The 17,891-nt window shown below is 41.0% G+C and overlaps 1 protein-coding gene across 1 annotated transcript in view; it reads left to right on the plus strand.

Moving 5' to 3' along the window:
• The first annotated feature begins 1,033 nt into the window (after window positions 1-1,033).
• Gatad2b (GATA zinc finger domain containing 2B) overlaps window positions 1,034-17,891 on the plus strand; it is a 26,463-nt gene continuing 9,605 nt past the window's right edge. The window contains exons 1-4 of the mRNA XM_010617320.3: window positions 1,034-1,159; window positions 11,726-12,061; window positions 16,966-17,095; window positions 17,613-17,744. Of these exons, the coding sequence (XP_010615622.1) occupies window positions 11,727-12,061; window positions 16,966-17,095; window positions 17,613-17,744 (597 nt within the window). The 5' untranslated portion in view covers window positions 1,034-1,159; window position 11,726. The remainder of the gene's footprint in view (window positions 1,160-11,725; window positions 12,062-16,965; window positions 17,096-17,612; window positions 17,745-17,891) is intronic.

The raw sequence follows: 17,891 nt of genomic DNA on the forward strand, positions 1-17,891 counted from the left end.
AATACACAATGGTGACAGGATAATCCTTTCTGTTTAACAAATGATATTGGAAGAACTGAATATCCACAGGCAAAAGAATGAAATTGGAACCTTACTGTAGGCCACACATAAAACTCAACTTAAAATGGATTAAAGCCACTTAAACAGGAAGACTCTTGGAAAATAAAAAACATAAGGAGAAAGCTTTGTAGCATTGCTCTTGGCTGTGATTTCATGAGTAGACCCCAAAAGCACAGGCTGCAAAAAAATAAATAAATGGGGACCTGACAGCCTTCTGCACAACAAAGGAGACAATCAGCGCAGTATCAAGGCGGCCTGGGGAATAGGAGAAAATATTTTTGTGCTGTATATTTGCTAAGAGGTTAAAGTCCAATATATAGCATAAGGAAATCATTCTACTCGATGACAAAAGAACAAGTAACCTGGCTTTTAAAATGGACAAACACTGGGCCTGGTGGCATATACCTGTAATCCTTGCACTTGGGAGTCTGAGGCAGGCAGGGTATTATGAATTTGAGGCTGGCCTGAGCTACATAGTGAGATCCTGGTGGGGGTTTTGGTTTGTTTGTTTATTTTTGTTTTTAAGGGCAAAGAGTCTAAATAGAGATTTTCTCTGAAGAAAAAACTCAGATGGACAACAGATACGTGAAAGGGTGCTAGGCATTATTAATCATCAAATCTACCATGGAAAGCTGGGTGTGGTGGTACATGCCTATAACCCCAGAACTGAAAACAAATGAAGCAAAGAGGATTGCAAATTCAAGCCATTTACCCAGAGCCTATCTCAAAGTAAACATTTTATAAATGGGGTTAGGAATGTAGTTCAGTAGTAAGAACATTCTTGCCTTCAATCCTCAGTACTGCAAAAACAAAAACTTATAGTAAAATGTCATCCCATACCTGTCAGGATAGTTGTGGCAAAAAAAAAGGTTGGCAAGAATTTGGAGAAATTGGAACCTTTGTGTTATATTGGTGTGTTGAGAAATAAAAATTTTAAAAAATTTTAGGAGTTGGAGATGGAGCCGAATGGTACAGTTTGAGAAGCCCTGGATTTGATCCTTAGCATCACCAAGAAAGAAAACAACTTCAAGACTTTTTATACCATTACAGAAACTGGCAGAAGCAAATGAAAAACTACTCTACTCTGGAGGTTGTCAAGGTGGTACACTATTATAATCCTAGCCCTTCGGGGGACAGGGAGACTGAGGCAGAAAGATTGCAAATTTGAGACCAACCCAAGATTTTGGTTGTTGATAGGGTCTCACTATGTAGTTCAGGCTGTCTTGAACTCACTGTGTAGCCCAGGTTGGCTTCAAACTTGCAGTGATCCTCCTGTCTCTGCCCCCACCCCCACCTCATGCTGGGATTACAGGGGTTCGCCACCATGCTTGGCATGCGTAGGCAGTTTACCAATTTACCTATTTCAAAATTTAAAAAAGGGGAGGCATGTGGAAATCATTCAGTGTAAAGGGCTGGGTTCAGTTCCTAGTACTGGAAATAACAAAAACATAATTGCTTCTGAGGAACAAGTCCACAAATTAAGCCACGTAGGATTTCTACAGATAAAATTCTACTGAAGAAAAGACTCAAAATCAAAAATGACAAAAAAAAACGTGAGAAGAGGGCCAGGGATTTAGCTCAGTGGTGCCACTGCCTGCCTCACAAATACAAGGTCCTGAGTTCTGATACCAAAAAATAAAACATGAGAAGAAAGTTTGTTTACTGTGAACAAGAGTATAATTACAATAAGCAACAGTAGTACTAAATCTCCCAAAACCTTAGATAATATATCTATTAACTATAGACATAAAATAAATGTATTTAAAAGTATTAAAATCAGGTATGGAAGGCACACTTTTGGGCTGGGGATTTAGCTCAGTGTTCTGCCGTCTTGCCTTGCAAGCAAGCACAGGGTCCGAGTTTGATCCCTGGTAGGCACACTGAGGCTGAAGCAGGAGATCAAACTTTTGATGTCGGCCTGAACAACTTAATGAGACCCAGTCGCATAATAAAAAGAGCTCGCTCAGTGCTGGAGTGCTTGCCTAGCATGTATGAGGCCCTTGATTCGATCCCTGTACATATGGAAAAAAACACACACAGTTTTTAATACTGCTTACTGCTTGAGGAAAAAAGTGTTATGAGGTTGAGGTCAGGAGGATCTTGAATTTGAGATAAGACAAGATAATGAGATCTGGTCTCAAAAAATATTAAATACAAAGACTTGAAAAGAGAATAAAAATAATTTAAGGGAGGCAGATATGAAAAGGAACCAAACGGAACATGTAGAAGAAATGCAGACTGTGACTGTTTATATTATCCAGTGGGTATTGTAGGCCAGATACTGAACAAATGAGGACAAAGCCCTGTCCTGAGGGGCTGCGCTGTATCATGTGTGTGGAGGGGATCTTTGCATTGAGCCTCATTGCTAAGTTGCTAAATTGCTCAGGCTGGGCTCCAACTTGTGGTCCTTCTACCTCAGCTGGAATTATAGGCATTGTATCTCCATGCCAGGCAGGGCTTACATTTTAGTGGGTGGGAAACAGACCAACAAATAAAAACCCCAGGTGGTGGTGATTACCATGATGAAGTAAGTGTAGCATGTCTGGTATCTGGACTGAGATCACTGAGAAGAGCAGGACTGCCAGTTGTAGTGTCTGCTTGTGGCCTCCCTGGGGCTTTGCTTCCTCCACAGCGTGGCAGCCTCAGAATAGTCATACTTAATCTAAACTTGAATGTACCCAAAAAGCATTGCTTTTTATGACTCTGGGAGAAATCACACAGCATCATTTCTTTACTCCACCAGTTAAGAAAGTCACAAACCCATTCGGATGTGAGGAAGGAGGACACAGACCACATGTCCTTTTTTTTTTTTTGCAGCACTAGGGACTGAACCCAGGCTCTTCCATATGCTAGATAAGCATTCTACTGCTAAGCCACATCCATATCCCTTTAAAAATTTTATGGTTTCAATTGCCAGGCTGGCCTCCAACTTGCTATCCTTGTGCTTCAGCCTCCCAAGAAGCTGAGATTACAGGTGTGTGCCATCATGTCTGGCAACCCCATGTCTTGATAAGAGTTTCAAAATATTTGAGGGAACAGTGATTTTAAACTGCTGTTTATATCATTAAAGCATTTTAAGTATGGAAGCATTTTAAAACGATTGCTGTAGTTTCTCTGTGGAACATAGACTGAAGGAAGTCAAAAGTAGAAGCAGTTAAGGGGGCTGGGGATTTGGCTTAGTGGTTCCATTACCTGCCTCGCAAGCACAAAGGCCAGAGTTGGATCACAGTAGAAGCAGTTAAAACTTATTGCAAGTGAGACAGAGTGGTGCACTGAGCCTTGCAGTTGAAGACTATCCTCTGGAACGTAGCAAGACACCATCTGAAACAGAAACAAAAAGTATTTCATTAATACTGGCAGGATATGGTAGATTGACCCAATTTAGTAATATGAAAATATTGTCAGGGAATCAAGTTTAAAATATATTTGAAGGACTGGGGATTTAGCTCAGTGGTTCTGCTGCCTGCCTTACAAGTGCAAGGACCCAAGTTTGATGCCCGGTACTGGGGGCGTGGGGAGGAAAAAAAAAAAAGAAAATATATATATGTGTGTGTGTGTGTGTGTGTGTGTGTGTGTGTGTGTGTGTGTGTGTGTACACACACACACACACACACATATATATTTGGAGCCAGGCATAGTGGCACATGCCTGTAGTCCCAGCACTTGGGAACTGAGACAGGATTGATGGGAGTTTGAGGCCAGCCTAGGCCACATAATGAGCTCAAGGTCATCCTGATAGCAAGACACTGTCTAAAAAAAAAAAAAATTAAAATATTATATATTTGAAGGTAGTGCTCATAGAGTTTACAAATGGAATGCATGTAAGGCATGAGAAAAAGGAACCAAGAATAAGTCTGAAGTGTTTGGTTTGAGCAACTGATTGAATGGTGTTGAACGGTGATGGTGTTTATTGAGATGGTAAACAAGGGGAAGAGAAGATTTTATCAAGATTTTAGGAATCTCATTTTGGACATAACATTGTAAAAGGTCTATTGCCCACTGTGGTATTCTGATACAGCAGTGCAAAATGAAGACAACATCCATGTGGAGATGTCAGTTAAGGCGGTTAAATACATAGTTTTAGATGAGAGGTGGGAATATAAATTCAGGGAATGAACATATAGATGGTATTTAAGCATGGGAGCACTCTGCTTCCACTCTCCTTCTAGAAGATAGGAAGAAAAATAAAAACTAGAGAAGACGACTGAGAATAAATGGCTGTGAATGCAGGAGGAGAACCAGATACGAAGTCCTGTACGCCAGCTAAAGAAAGTAGTTCAAGGGAGAAGGGAACCTGGCAGGCATATAGTGCAGTGATAGAGTTGCCTAGTATTTGTAAAGCACTGTGAAAAGAAAAGAAAGGTATATTAATTTAGTTAAATGCTTGTGAAAGTTCGGGTAGGATGAAGACTGATAAATAGGAAGGAAATCGGGACTGAATTGTTTCGAAAGATAGTCTCAGCACTTGGGAAGCTGAGGTAGGAGGATCGCAAGTTTGAGGCCATCCTGGGTTACATAGTGAGACCCTATCTGAAAAAAGAGTGGTGGTGGGGACCAAGTATAGATAACTCTTTTCAGGGATTTAGCTGTATAAAGGTACAGGGAAATAGAGCAGTATCTGGTGTAGAACAAGAGATTATGGGATTTTTTTTTTTTTTTGGTACCGGGGATCAAACTCAGAGGCAGGTGGTGGAACCACTGAGCTAAATCCCCAGCTCTGGGAATAATTTTTAAGGTGAGAAATATTAACACTGAGCTGGTATAGTAATGAGATGATTCTTACTTAGCACTTAATGAATAATGAAACCTCCTGGGGAGTTCTAATTAGAAGTTGGATACACAAATCTTATAGAAGAATTACATAGTTGAATCACAGTCTTTGCAAGTGGGATCCAGGGTGTCAGTATTTTCTTTTCAGTTCCTTAGATGATTCTGTACTGCATCTAGAGTTGATCTGCTCTGCAATAGATCAGCAGAATTTAAAACTCAGCATATGTGTTAAAGGTACAGTAAGAGACATTACTCTTACTCAGAATACTCCCCCTCACTTTAAAAACAGCCCATATGCTCGCCACATTCTAAAGCAGTTCTGGAAGTCTTCTTTCATGAATGTCTTTAGTTGTGATGTTGTGGCTGTGTCAGTGTCCTGAGTGGAGTGAAAATATTTACCTTTCATGATCATTTTGACTTTATGAGTGGTGATCCTCCTGTCTCAGCCTCCGAAGTGCTGGGATTAAAGGTGTGTGCCACCACACCTGGCATTAAATGAAATTTTGATTTAAGATATTTTCAACCTATAATAGAATTAGCAGAATGTGTACCCGTTATACGATGAGGAACATCTTTGGAGGAAGGCAGAGAAAATGAGTTCATGTAAATGTCCAAATACTTACTGTAATTATAAGCACATCTGTCTCATTGGAATGAAGTTTTCAAAAAAAATCTTCATTCCTAGAGTTTAGAGTTTAACCCCAAGCTTGACACATAGAGTATGCTTTGTTTATGGGATTCTTGGAGGCTGACAGATGTGTAAATGTGTGGAAACACAGCCCTGCTCCTGCGATATCCAGCTTCAAGCAGAGAGGCACACTGTGGTAGACCCTTGAGGTGTGATAGACTGAGTTGCAACCCAGGTTCCCTACCTAAGCTTTGTGGCCTTGGGTACTTTGCTCTGACACTTTTTCCCACCTGGAAGTAGGGCTGATACCACCCACTTAAGTAACTTGTTGAAAAGATTTAAGTAACAACACCATATAAACTGCCATGGCAGCATTCTTTTTCTTTTAAGTAAGTACCAATTGTACAGTATTTAAGAAATATTGTAGCTGGGTGTGGTGGTGCCTGCCTGTAATCACAGTGCTTGGGAGGTTGAGGCAGCAGAGTCCCTAAGACTTCAAGGCCAGTCTGGACCACATAATGAGACCTTATCTCAAACAAAAAGACTGAAAAATTGTAGTCACTGTTATTAGCACAGAAGAAATGCAGATGGTTTATGAATCAAAAGGCAACATGCATCATTCATTTTATAAAAGTTTGTTTTGCTTTTTTTTTTCTTAAACAATTGGAATTTATCTTCTCACAGTTATGTAGCTAAAAGTCCCAAATCAAAGCATCAGCAGGTTTGGTCTTTCTAGAGCTTCTTTTCTTTGTTTGCAGAGAGCCTCTCTGTGTCCTCACATACAGAGGAATCGTGTAACAAGTTTTCGGTGAATTTTTTTTACAGTTTTATTGGAGCGCAATTTAAGTAATAGAGTTAGTGGGATTTTGGGAGGTGGGGTGTCCCACAGCTAACACCGCAGTCCAATTTTAGTATATTGCATCACCCTAAAAAGATTGTTTGTGCTCCTTTGTAGGAAGACCTTGTCACATGGGATTTGTTTTTTGGGTTGGTTGAGGGAGCAGGGTTTTATTATGTAGCCCAAAATGGCTTTGAACTTGCAGAAATCATCCTGCTTCAGACTTCCAAGTGCTGGGCAATGGCTCCTTGGTCTAGGGGTATGATTCTTACTTAGGGTGTGAGAGGTCCCAGGTCCAGGTGCTAGGGCTACAAGCTAGCACCACCACGCTCAGCTGCTTTTCAGCACTTTGAGACGGGGTCTCCATGTGCAGTTCAGGCTGGCTGTGTAACCCAGAGTGGCCTCGAACTGACATTCTTCTGCCTAAGCCTCTCGAGTGCTGGGCTTACAGGTATGTGCCATCATCTTTGGCTTGGAATTTTAAGAAAGATTTTATAGTGGTGAATATATCAAGCAAAAGTCATTCACTATTTTAACTCTTTATATGTCCAATTCAGTGCTCTAAATAACTTCAGAGTGTGGTGCATCTGTCACCACTCTCCATTTCCAGACGTTTTCTTTTTCTTAGAGATTCTTTTCCCATGCAACAGTGACTCCACTTACCACCCCAACAGCTGATAATCTTTATCCTACTTTTTTGTTTTGAGGCACCTCATATATAAGTCAGTGAACTCATACAATATTTAATGTCCTCCTGTGTCTGATTTATTTTCTTGTTATAATGATTTCAGAGTTCATCTGTGTTACCTTAGATTTTGAGCCAGACATGGCAGGTACATAAAGTTGAGCTTTTTGTTTTTCTTGTTATAATGATTTCAGAGTTCATCTGTGTTACCTTAGATTTTGAGCCAGACATGGCAGGTACATAAAGTTGAGCTTTTTGGGGTTTTTTTTTTTTTTTTGGTACCAGATATTGAACTCAGGTCCTTGCTCTTGCAAGGCAGGCCACCAAACCACTGAGCTAAATCTCTGGCCCCATAAAGTTGAGCTTTGAGATCAAGAAAAGACAAGAGTAGGCATAGACATATTGGTCAGGGTTCTCAAGCCATCTGCTGGGAAAGTTTACCTCAGGTTTGACCTGCTTTCAGCTGTTTGTATGAGCTGATTTCAGCTCGTTTAATTTCCACTTCAATAAGCCAGTGTAACGATAGAATCCCAAACTCCATTCCAGCCCTAAGTTAGTTTTATTTTTTCTATGCTTATGAATATAATTGATGGCAAAACTTAGAACGCTAGTATATCAGTTTGCATTTTTATATCTTGCTGTGTGCCTGTTATGGCTCATGTGTAGATACCCCCCCTCCCCAGCCTCGTGTGGGTGGCTGTATGGAATATAGAGGACAGAAAGCAGGCTGTTGCCACCACTTGCTGCTGCTGCCGCCGCCATGAACTGACTCCCCTGCCATGAACTGTTTCTCCACTGCTGTGCCCCTCTGCCATGCTGCTGCTTTGGAGCCAGCTAACTATGGACTGAAACCACTCCAAACTATGACCTACCATAAACTTTCCTCCTGTAATTTTGGGTGTCAGGTATTTTGTTTTAGCAATGACAAAAATGAGACAATACCTTCTAAAGTTTTTATTTTTTGTGTGTCAGGAATTGAACTCAGGACCTTGTGCTTGCAAAGCAGGCAGCAGAACCACTGAACTAAATCCCCGGCCCTAAAGCATTTTTTATATCTAAGTATGTAATCAGTTAATTGGTAGACTTCTCATCCTCTGTAATTTTCTATGCTATTATTAGTTCTCCCCTCAGTGTGTAGTGTTGATTGAGTTACCTAAGACTTTGTTACTATGGAGTTAGGGCTTAACTTTTGGTGTTCCGAAGCATTGAACTTTCCAGTCACTGCATCTACACCTGTTTTTTCAGAGGTAATCAACTTTGGTAGTAACGAATGTTAAAATAACATACCTTCGAAGAATCTACAGATATAGAATGTTAATATATGGTATAATATGTCTCATACCTAAAGCTTGTTAAGGGAGAACTAAGAGGACATGGAGAAATTGGAACCCTGATGCACTACTGATGAGAGTGTAAAAATGGTGTAGCCATTTACAACAACCTGGTACTTCAATATTAAACATAAAGTTACCACAGCACCCTGCCGTTCTCGTAGGTATATACCCAAGAGGATTAAAAATATTTTCCCCACAAAAATGGACCCACAAAAGTTTGCAGCAGCATTATTTATAATAACAAAAAGTGGAAACAACCCAGTTGTCCCTCGGTTGATGAGTGGTAAACAAGATATGAGATGTTCGCACAGTGGGCTGTCTTCAGCTGTAAGAGATAGGAAGGTCTGGGAATGGTCCTCCGTGCCGAAGCTCTTGCCGAGCTTGTCTGAGCTCCTGCATTCAGTGCTCCAGACCTGGGGAGGGTCTGTGTATGTGCTGACAGTGTGAACGAACCCTGAAAACGAAATGCTGAGTGAGAAGAGTCACCCAGGAAGGACCGCATACTGGATTCCATTTCTGTGGAGTCCACAGCAGGTGACTGTAGAGACAAAGTAGACTCACAGTTTCCTCAGGCAGAAGTGGAGAACAAACAGCTGCTAGTGTGCATAGGGAGGGAGGGTGACAGAAACACAGGGCAAATTGCACTTCAGATTATATACTTTTGTTTTTTGGTTTTTGAGACAGGGTCTCACTATGCAGTTGAGACTGCCCTGGAACTCACTATGTAGCCCAGGCTGGTCTTGAACTCACAGTGATCCTGCTGCCTCAGCCTCCCGAGTGCTAGGATTACAGGTGTGCGCCACCACGCCCGACAACTTTTTTTTTTTTTTTTTTATTTTTTTTTTTTTTTTTTTTTTTTTTTTTTTTTTTTTTAAGAGAGGGTCTCACTACGTAGTTCAGGCTGATCTTGAACTGAATATGTAACCCAGGCTGGCCTCAAACTTGCGGTGATCCTCCTGTCTCAGTCTCTGGAGTGCTCGGATTACAGGCATGCGCCACCACACCTGGCTTCAAATTATATGCTTTTTAATATGCATTTATCAGAACTTTAATGCACAGAATTAATTTTTTCATTAGTGCATGATTGTAAAACAATACTGATGTTTGTTTTTGGAAATTGGTGCTTGCACATAACACGTCTTGATGATTTCCAACCCCCTTATCCTTTCTTCCCTCCCTTCCCCCCAACTCCCTGACTCAGATACTTTAAATCTTTTGTGTGTGTATGCATGCACATGTGTGCTCACTAGGGATCAAATCCAAGGCTTCATGTATTTACAGAGCACTCTACCATGGAGCCACATCTCCAGCCCCCAAATTGTACACTCTAAATAGGTAAATTGTATAGTAAATGAACAACATCTTAGTAAAGCCATTCTTTAAAAAAAGAACTAAGAAACATTCCCCATAAATTCTTCTCATTGTAAACAGAAAAAAAAGATAACCCTTATTTTGATTATTCCTTCAGCACATACATACTTTTCTTTGCAAGACAGCCGATTAATATTGATAGTCTTTTCTATCCTATTACTTCAGTCTGAATTATTGAATCTAGTTTCATACTTTACTTATTGATATCATGGCCCTAGTGTATAAAAATTTAATTTTGTTGAGCATCATTTCAGCACCTCATGTTTACAGGTGAAATTAAGACTTAAAGGGGCTGGGGATTTAACTCAGTGGTTTGGTGGCCTGCCTTGCAAGCGCAAGGACCCAAGTTCAATCCCCGGTACCCCCCCCCCAAAAAAAACGACTTAAAGAGATAAAGTGCTTATTAAATATTTGACCTAGCCAGGCATGTTGGAGCACACCTGTAATCCCAGCACTTGGGAGGCTGAGGCCGGAGGATCCCTGCAAGTCTGAGGCCAGCTTGGGCTACACTGTGAGTTCAACTGACCTCAACTACATGACAAGACCCTGTCTCAAAAAACCAAAAAGAGTTTAGTAAATATTGAATAATTTCTCTGGTGTGAAAAGCTAAAAGTGTAAATAAGGTTCAAATGGTATAATTGATATGTGAAATAGGAAGAAAATGGCTAAAGGAAAAGTGGGAAGAGAAGGGGAAAGAAAATAAGGGAAAAGAAAAAATACGAAAAAAGGAAAAAATGGAAGCAAAGTCTTTGTAAATAGGGAAGGGTGAAGGGAGGGCAGGGGAGTGAGGGAAAAATGAGAACCTAGATAGATCATGTAGAGGTACAACATCCCAATGATAAATTTATCATTGTTTGCCTTAAATGTACCAATAAACTTAATGGGGGAGGGAGAGAGGGTGATGATAGATAAATATTTGATCTGGTAAAAGTCACAGTTTGGAGCCTATGTTACCATTCATTACTCAGTTTTCTTTCCAATTCATCATTACTGTTTTCTATCAGGAGAGTAGCCCTAGATTTGAAGGTATAATAGAAAATCCAAATCTGTAAATTTTATTAGTGTTAAAAAAACAAAGTGAAAAAGGAAAATAATGATTGGCTTGCCTTTAATAATTAATTTGTTGCGTGAGTAGAGAAAATATTTTTACCAGAATAAACAGCAGTTCTTCATGAAAAATAACCACAGTCATAAGATTTTTGAATCGGTCTGCAGAGCTATTCTGCACTAGACAACTGAGGCTTCTTGTTAGGTGCCCTTTTCCTGATTTGTCTTTCTTATATTTCTCCACTCATGAGATAAGCCAATTACTGATGTGTTTGATTGACCTAGGGGACTGCCTGTCGCAGGAGAAGGGTTTGGTACGAGCGCTAAAACAGAAGCATCTGCCATTGACCTTGCAGGTTCAGTCACCTTGGGTGTTTGTTTTGAGGGTGTAGCTCCCTGCTGGGCCTTGCTGGTGAGTCTGGTGGTTACCCTTTCATAGTGCGTGAGGTGGGCGACTATAGTGTAGTTGAAGTTTGCTTTTGTTGCAGAGATTGACTGGGTAGCCTTCTTTGATGTCGATGTTCTAAGACAATATTGTTTGAGAGATTAGTTAGCAAAGTTAACTTTGAGGGAGTTGTAAAATCATTTTTACTTATTTTTTTGGGACAGGACCTCAGTATGCAGGTCTATCTGGCCTCAAACTCACTACAGACTGGTTCACAGACTTAACTTGTTTGCAATTCTGGAAAAGATGGCCACAGTTGAGTTCATCACCCGATGCAGAATTTGCAAACAAAAACAAAAATTTGCCAAACACTTTCAGATTTTGTGAACCAAATTGTTTGCAAACAAAAGCATTCCTGAGCCAACCCAGGCTGGCCTCAAACTGACAATGATCTTCCTGTCTCGTTCTCCCAAGCTCTGGGATTACAGGCACGTGCCATCATGAGCCCAGCTACGTGATTCTTCTTAATAACTTTACCACTCTGTTGTCTTCTGTGGACATTTGAAGGAACTTCATTCTAATTTCATTGTGTCACTCTTTCCCATAGGATGGATAGGATGACAGAAGATGCTCTTCGTCTGAATCTGTTGAAAAGGAGCTTGGACCCAGCAGATGAACGAGATGATGTTCTGGCAAAACGACTCAAAATGGAGGGGCATGAGGCCATGGAACGCCTGAAAATGTTGGCACTGCTCAAAAGGAAGGATTTGGCAAATCTTGAGGTGCCACATGAGTTACCCACCAAACAGGATGGCAGTGGTGTCAAGGGTTATGAAGAGAAGCTCAATGGGAATCTTAGGCCTCATGGAGACAACAGGACTGCGGGAAGGCCAGGCAAAGAAAACATCAACGATGAGCCAGTGGATATGAGTGCTAGACGGAGGTATGGCTCAGGGTCACTGCCTCCACGGTAGTGTCTTCTCATAGACTAAGCCTGTGAGAAGGGAGTGAACTCCAGTGAGAGCAGGTGCTTTTCATCCTAAAGCTTCTTAAAGACAGGTCTGTATCGTCTGACTTGACAATGAGTTCTCCTTTCCAAATGAAACTACCGCGAATTTGCTCAGCACACTGAGACTCCTGGTATCTACCCTTGTGATCATTGCTTATTGCTGGGAAAAGGAAGCACTGGAGGGCTCCTATTCCAATTAATATATGCCTTCACACTAACCTTAGAGCTGTTGTACTTAAGAGAAGAAACACAGGGCCAGGGCTTTAGCTCAGTGGTTCCACCACCTGCCTCTCAAGGTCCCAAGTTCAATCCCCAGTACCGAAAAAAAAAAAAAAAGGAAACAGTTTTTCCTTCAAATCATTCTAGAAGTTTTAGGATCCATTTAGTATGGATTCTCAGTTTTTATTACATTAAAGAGAAGTAGCCTGACTGTTTTTGTATCAGAATATCTTGATGTGGTAAAGTCTCTAAGTTCTTGCTTTGTCCGTGCCGTTCCCCCAACCCTGCATGTGTGTACATTCCTTCATGTGCTCATTCACATGTTCTCTATCACAGGCGTGTGTACACATGCACGGACGTGTGTGTGCATGCATTTTCCCAGGCCTTTTTAAAGTGTATTAGTTTCAGGTACTGTACTCAAAGTGGTGACACACACACTAAGAAAAGGTACCTGGAACTGGCTGAGGGTTGAGTGAGGTTGGTCAGTGAATCACAGTATAAAAAACCATAGTTTGAAGAACAGTTTAGTGATCCTTCAGAAACAACTGATGAACATGAGAATGGTCCCCAGTGTTTGCTTGCCCAACAGCTGATCTTACTGACTTTGACCTAGGGCTGAGCCAGAGCAGGATCATAGGAAGCTAGACTAATGGAGAAGGAGAGAGAGGTGAAGGAATGGTTTTAACTTGCATGTATTTCTTTGTCTTTTAAATGTTTACTTACTAGTCTTGTACCAGAACTTTTTTTTTAACCACATCACGAGGGTACATTAGTCTTAGAAATGAAATTAAAAACCCTTAATAGCCAGGTATGGTGGTGCACACCTGTAATCCCAACCCTGAAAAAACAACAACATGGGCTGGGGATTTAGCTCAGGGGCACCGCATCTGCTTTGCAAACGCAAGGTCCTGAGCTCTATCCCCGGTACTGCCCCCCCCAAAGTATAAAAACAACAACAAAAAACCAACTTAATAAACTACAAGTAAATTCTGTAGTGGTCCTGGAAGAAAATAAAATTTCCTTAGATCCTATAGGTAGTTATCAACAACATCATATAAGTAGATTAATCCTTAGCTTCATTGGAAGAAAATGGATTAGGTGCATGAGATGAGCAGCCCACTTGCCCATTGCCATCCTTACCTTCTGGAGTTGGTGACAGATCCCACTTCATTTGGGAAGGAAAAAAGGGAAATTGGACCCTAAGTGCACGTACTTTTCATAAATGCTTTGTTAGGCATTCTGGTAAGACCTGTGCTATTGGAATTATGCTGTACTGTTGTGTGTTGTGTTTAAAAAGATCAGGGTGGGGTGGCTCAGAGGTAGAGTGCTTACTAAACTTGTGCCAGGACCTGGGGTTGAGCCCTCTCATCATGTATCCAACAGTGCCAGACCATCTTGGACCCCAGTCATTGTATTTAATTATATTTTGGGGGTGAAGCACTTTTGAAACACAAGCCTCCAGAAAAAGCCAGGACTCCAGGATACTCACTCTTATTACTACTTGAAACTAAGATGTTTTATAGGAATGAACAAGATTAGTAGGCTCCCAGTTTTGAGACCCATGTTTCTTTGAGATAAAAGGAAGAAAAAAATTGGAAACAGAAGGAAGGTGCAGTTTTTAACATGAGAGCTATTGTCATAATTGCCTAAATATCTTATTTTCCCATCAGGTTGGGCAAGTTATGATACCTGTGATATAAGATATTTATGAAACCAATTCTGGTAATTTGGAATGCTAGAGAAATACAATAGCTCTCTTTCTGTTCAGTTATTTTTACTACTGGGATACGGACTCAAAAGTGAAAGTTTCTGGGGATGCCAGACTGAGTTGCAAACGATGTCAACAGCAAGTTGGGCTTTTAATCTCTAATAGAGAAGCTTTCATACTTCTGAACCCCAGATATTATAAATCGTGTGTGTTTGGGAAAGAAGCAAAGTAATCTTTGTTTCTGGAATGTTTTTTATTCCAGGTAAAAAGTTTAAAAGAAAATTGAGGAATAGGACTTGACTTGGGCTTTTGCCTTGTCCAATGTGAGCTGGGTGTAATCTAGGAGTAAAAGAGCATTTAGGGTGTTCAAAGTCTCCATCTTGAGTATCTGTCCTTCTTGGTACTGGTCAGTTCCCAAGTAGATGATCCACTAATTTGAACAAGGAGGAATTTTACTACCTTAGTCTTCTGTAATGCAGGCATTTCACCCAGGACAGAGTTTTTAAGTCTTCTGAGCTGGGTAGATTAGTATATGCCTATAGTCCCATCTGCTCCAGAAGCTGAGGCAAGAGGGTTGCTTGAGCTCAGGAGTTTGAGACTGGCCCGGGTAACTTGGTGAGGCCCTGACTCAGAAAGGACGGAGGGGTCAAGGAGAATGGGAAATTTTCCATCCCTTAACATCGTTCACCCATGTTAATCTTAGGGTGAGGGTATGAAGAATACATATACAAATAAGAATCAAAAATGAGTTCACTTTGTTTATTCTGGGAATTTAGGGTTACAGAATAAAAGGCTCTCTTCGCCCTCTAGTGGCTTCTTTTTGTATAACTGCATATTCTTGGTTTGTTCCATCTGCGACCAGTGATTGTAGAGCAAACCTGACAATATTAATAGTTCACAGGATGTCATTCTCCTTACTCTGTTCGCTTATTGTTTCTTCAGCTAAACTTCAGTGATTTTAGTAACTCAGGTTTACCTTGCTGAAAAATTAAATGCCTATCCCACGAATCAAGGATGCCTCAAATCGAAAGATTCCCATGGGTTAAGGTTTTAGCTCATTGGTAGAGTGCTTGTCTAGCCTGCATGAGGCCTGGACTCCATCCCAGCACCACCAAAAATGACAAAAAAACCTTCTGTATACCAGCTGAAAAAAGAAACCCGGAGAAATGGTGGATAAGCTCTCATGAATAATGATATGTGAACATTAAAATGTTAAGTTACACATTGACCCATATGAGAGTCTCAAAAAATAGAATCTAGGAAAGTATCTTTGAAATCAGTGAACTCATGCCTCTGACTCCAGCACTTTGGAGGCCAAGGCAAAAGACTGATTGCAAGGTCCAGGCCAGCCTGAACTACATAGTGAGACCCTGACTCAAAAAACAAAAACAACAACAAATCAAGGGGAATTAGAAGATATGAAATGATCATTGATTTAGGAACAGTTAGTTTCCAGGATTCATTTAAATTACAGAAACAAACCCCAAGAAATTCCAAAACAAGAATTTACTTGTAAGTTTGAGGGCCAGGAATTTAGCTTAGTGGTGCTGCTGCCTGCCTCACAAGCACAAGGTCCCAAGTTCAATCCCTGGTACCCATAGAGAGAAAGAGAGAGAGAGAGGAAGAGAGACTAAGAGGAGCTGTAGTGGGAGATATAAATGTCAAAATAATTTATTTGGAAATGGTCTCACTATATATTGCAGGCTGGCCTTCAACTCACTGTGTAACCTCCTGAGTGCTATGATTACAAATGTGCACTGCCACTCCTGATACATGGTCAAAGGAATTCCTGAACAATGTATTTTCAGAAAAAATGCAAGATAAAATTCTGTCAAGTTGTCAGGCATAGTAGTGCATACCTGTAATCCCAGCTCCCCAGAATGCTAAGGCAAGATCAAAAGTTTAAGCCCAGCCTGGGCAACTTCATGAGACCCTGTCTCGGAATTTTTTAAAGGGGCTAAGGATATAGCTCAGTGCAAGGCCCTGGATTCAGTCCCTAGTACTGCCCCAAACAAACCCCACCACTCTGGCAAGTTGATATGACTTAAGTATATTTATTTCTGGAGGTTCAGCCCTCCAGAACGCTATTGCTGGTGCTGTCCATTTTTTATTTTGTTTTTTTCCATTAAGCTTATTGGTATGTTTTAGACATACAGTACAGTTACATTCACCATTGGAATCTGTTACCTTTGCATGATGTATCTTGGTTCTTTTTTGTCCTCCATTCCCCTTTCCTCCCTTCACCCCCTCTGTGGCACTGTCCATTTCTTCAAGCCACTCCCAGTATTTTCTTTTGCCTATCTTTTTTTTTTTCCTTGTTACCAGGGATCGAACTTCGAACTCAGGAACTTGCACTTGTGAGGCAGGGGGCAAACCACTGAGCTAAATTCCCAGCCTGCCTCATCTCCCATCTGTTAGTACTGCTCTTGACAGGCTGGACTGTCATTTCAGCTGTCACAGTCTCTGATACCAGGACCGAGTTGTTATCATTATCATGAGCTGCCTCTTAGTGAGCTTTATTGCCCTTGCCCTCCTCTTGTAGTGCTGGTTACTTCCTTCCCAAGCCTCCACATAACTGATGACAGCCCAGTGGAGATATAAAAACCTCTGTGATAGGAATACTCATATCTTCATTCCTGAAGCTAATCATTATTTTATATATTTGTGCCTGTTTCCTTTATAAGGACTTCAGGCAAGGAAAGTGTCTTGCTGAGGTTCTGCTATCAGATCTTGGTGTCATCTATATCATAAGACTTGAATGTTTGCCTTTCCTTAAGTGAATCAAAACAGACCTAAGTTCCCTATATTTCCTTTTTCAGTACAGGGTTTGTATGGGGGGAGGGGATTCCCTTAATGTTTTATGAGCCCTAGTGTTGGAAATAGTGTGATTTTTTTGTTTTCCCTTGTCTAGTGAGCCAGATCGAGGAAGGCTAACTCCCTCCCCAGACATCATTGTTTTGTCTGACAATGAAGCTTCCAGTCCCCGTTCCAGCTCCCGAATGGAAGAAAGACTCAAAGCAGCCAACCTAGAGATGTTCAAGGTAAAACATCTTCATTTCATGCCCCCGCCCTGTTTTCTTGCCAGTCCTAGTAGTTTTTTTGACTATTTACTTTTTGGAATTACCTGTCAATAAAAAGTCTTTTGCGATTTTTAATTTCAAAGGCATGCCCTTTTAAAAGAAACTATTAGCTGGGTTTCATGGTGCATGCTTGTGCCTATAATCCCAGCACTGGGGAGGCTGAGGCAGGAGGATTGCTGTGACTTCAAGGCTACCTTGGGCTGCATTGTGAGTTTAAGGCCAGGATGAACTACATAGTAAAAACAATAACACCAAAACAAAACAAAAATAGTACCATACTTTGTCATCAGGAGTCTGAGTAGCATTTAGATGTGGTCTCTTCATTTGACAAGTACTTTCTGGATATCTGTTGATTCAGGCCCTGTGTCACTTTTTCTTATGGATGTTGAAGGTTCAGACCTAAAAAGTCCAGATCGTCTCTCTGGGAAGGAATTCTGGGCACCTGCCACTGTACCTGATGGTCTTTCTGTTTCCTTAGGGCAAAGGCATTGAGGAACGACAGCAGCTCATCAAGCAGCTGAGAGATGAGCTGCGGTTGGAAGAGGCCCGACTGGTGCTACTAAAGAAACTGAGGCAGAGTCAGCTACAGAAAGAGAACGTGGTCCAAAAGGTAATGTGCACTAGGGATAAAAGACTAGGGGAAAAGAGAGGAAACTGGTTAGAGAGTGGCTGCCCCAGGTAGATTCAACTTTATGGTCCATTTGGACCATAGTCCAAACCAGAGGGTTCCATAGTTTTGTAATTTGTGAGGAGTGAT

This window comes from Fukomys damarensis, unplaced genomic scaffold (genome assembly GCF_012274545.1).
Source record: "Fukomys damarensis isolate Sample0158 unplaced genomic scaffold, DMR_v1.0_HiC HiC_scaffold_33, whole genome shotgun sequence".
In the NCBI taxonomy this organism is placed as follows: domain Eukaryota; kingdom Metazoa; phylum Chordata; class Mammalia; order Rodentia; family Bathyergidae; genus Fukomys; species Fukomys damarensis.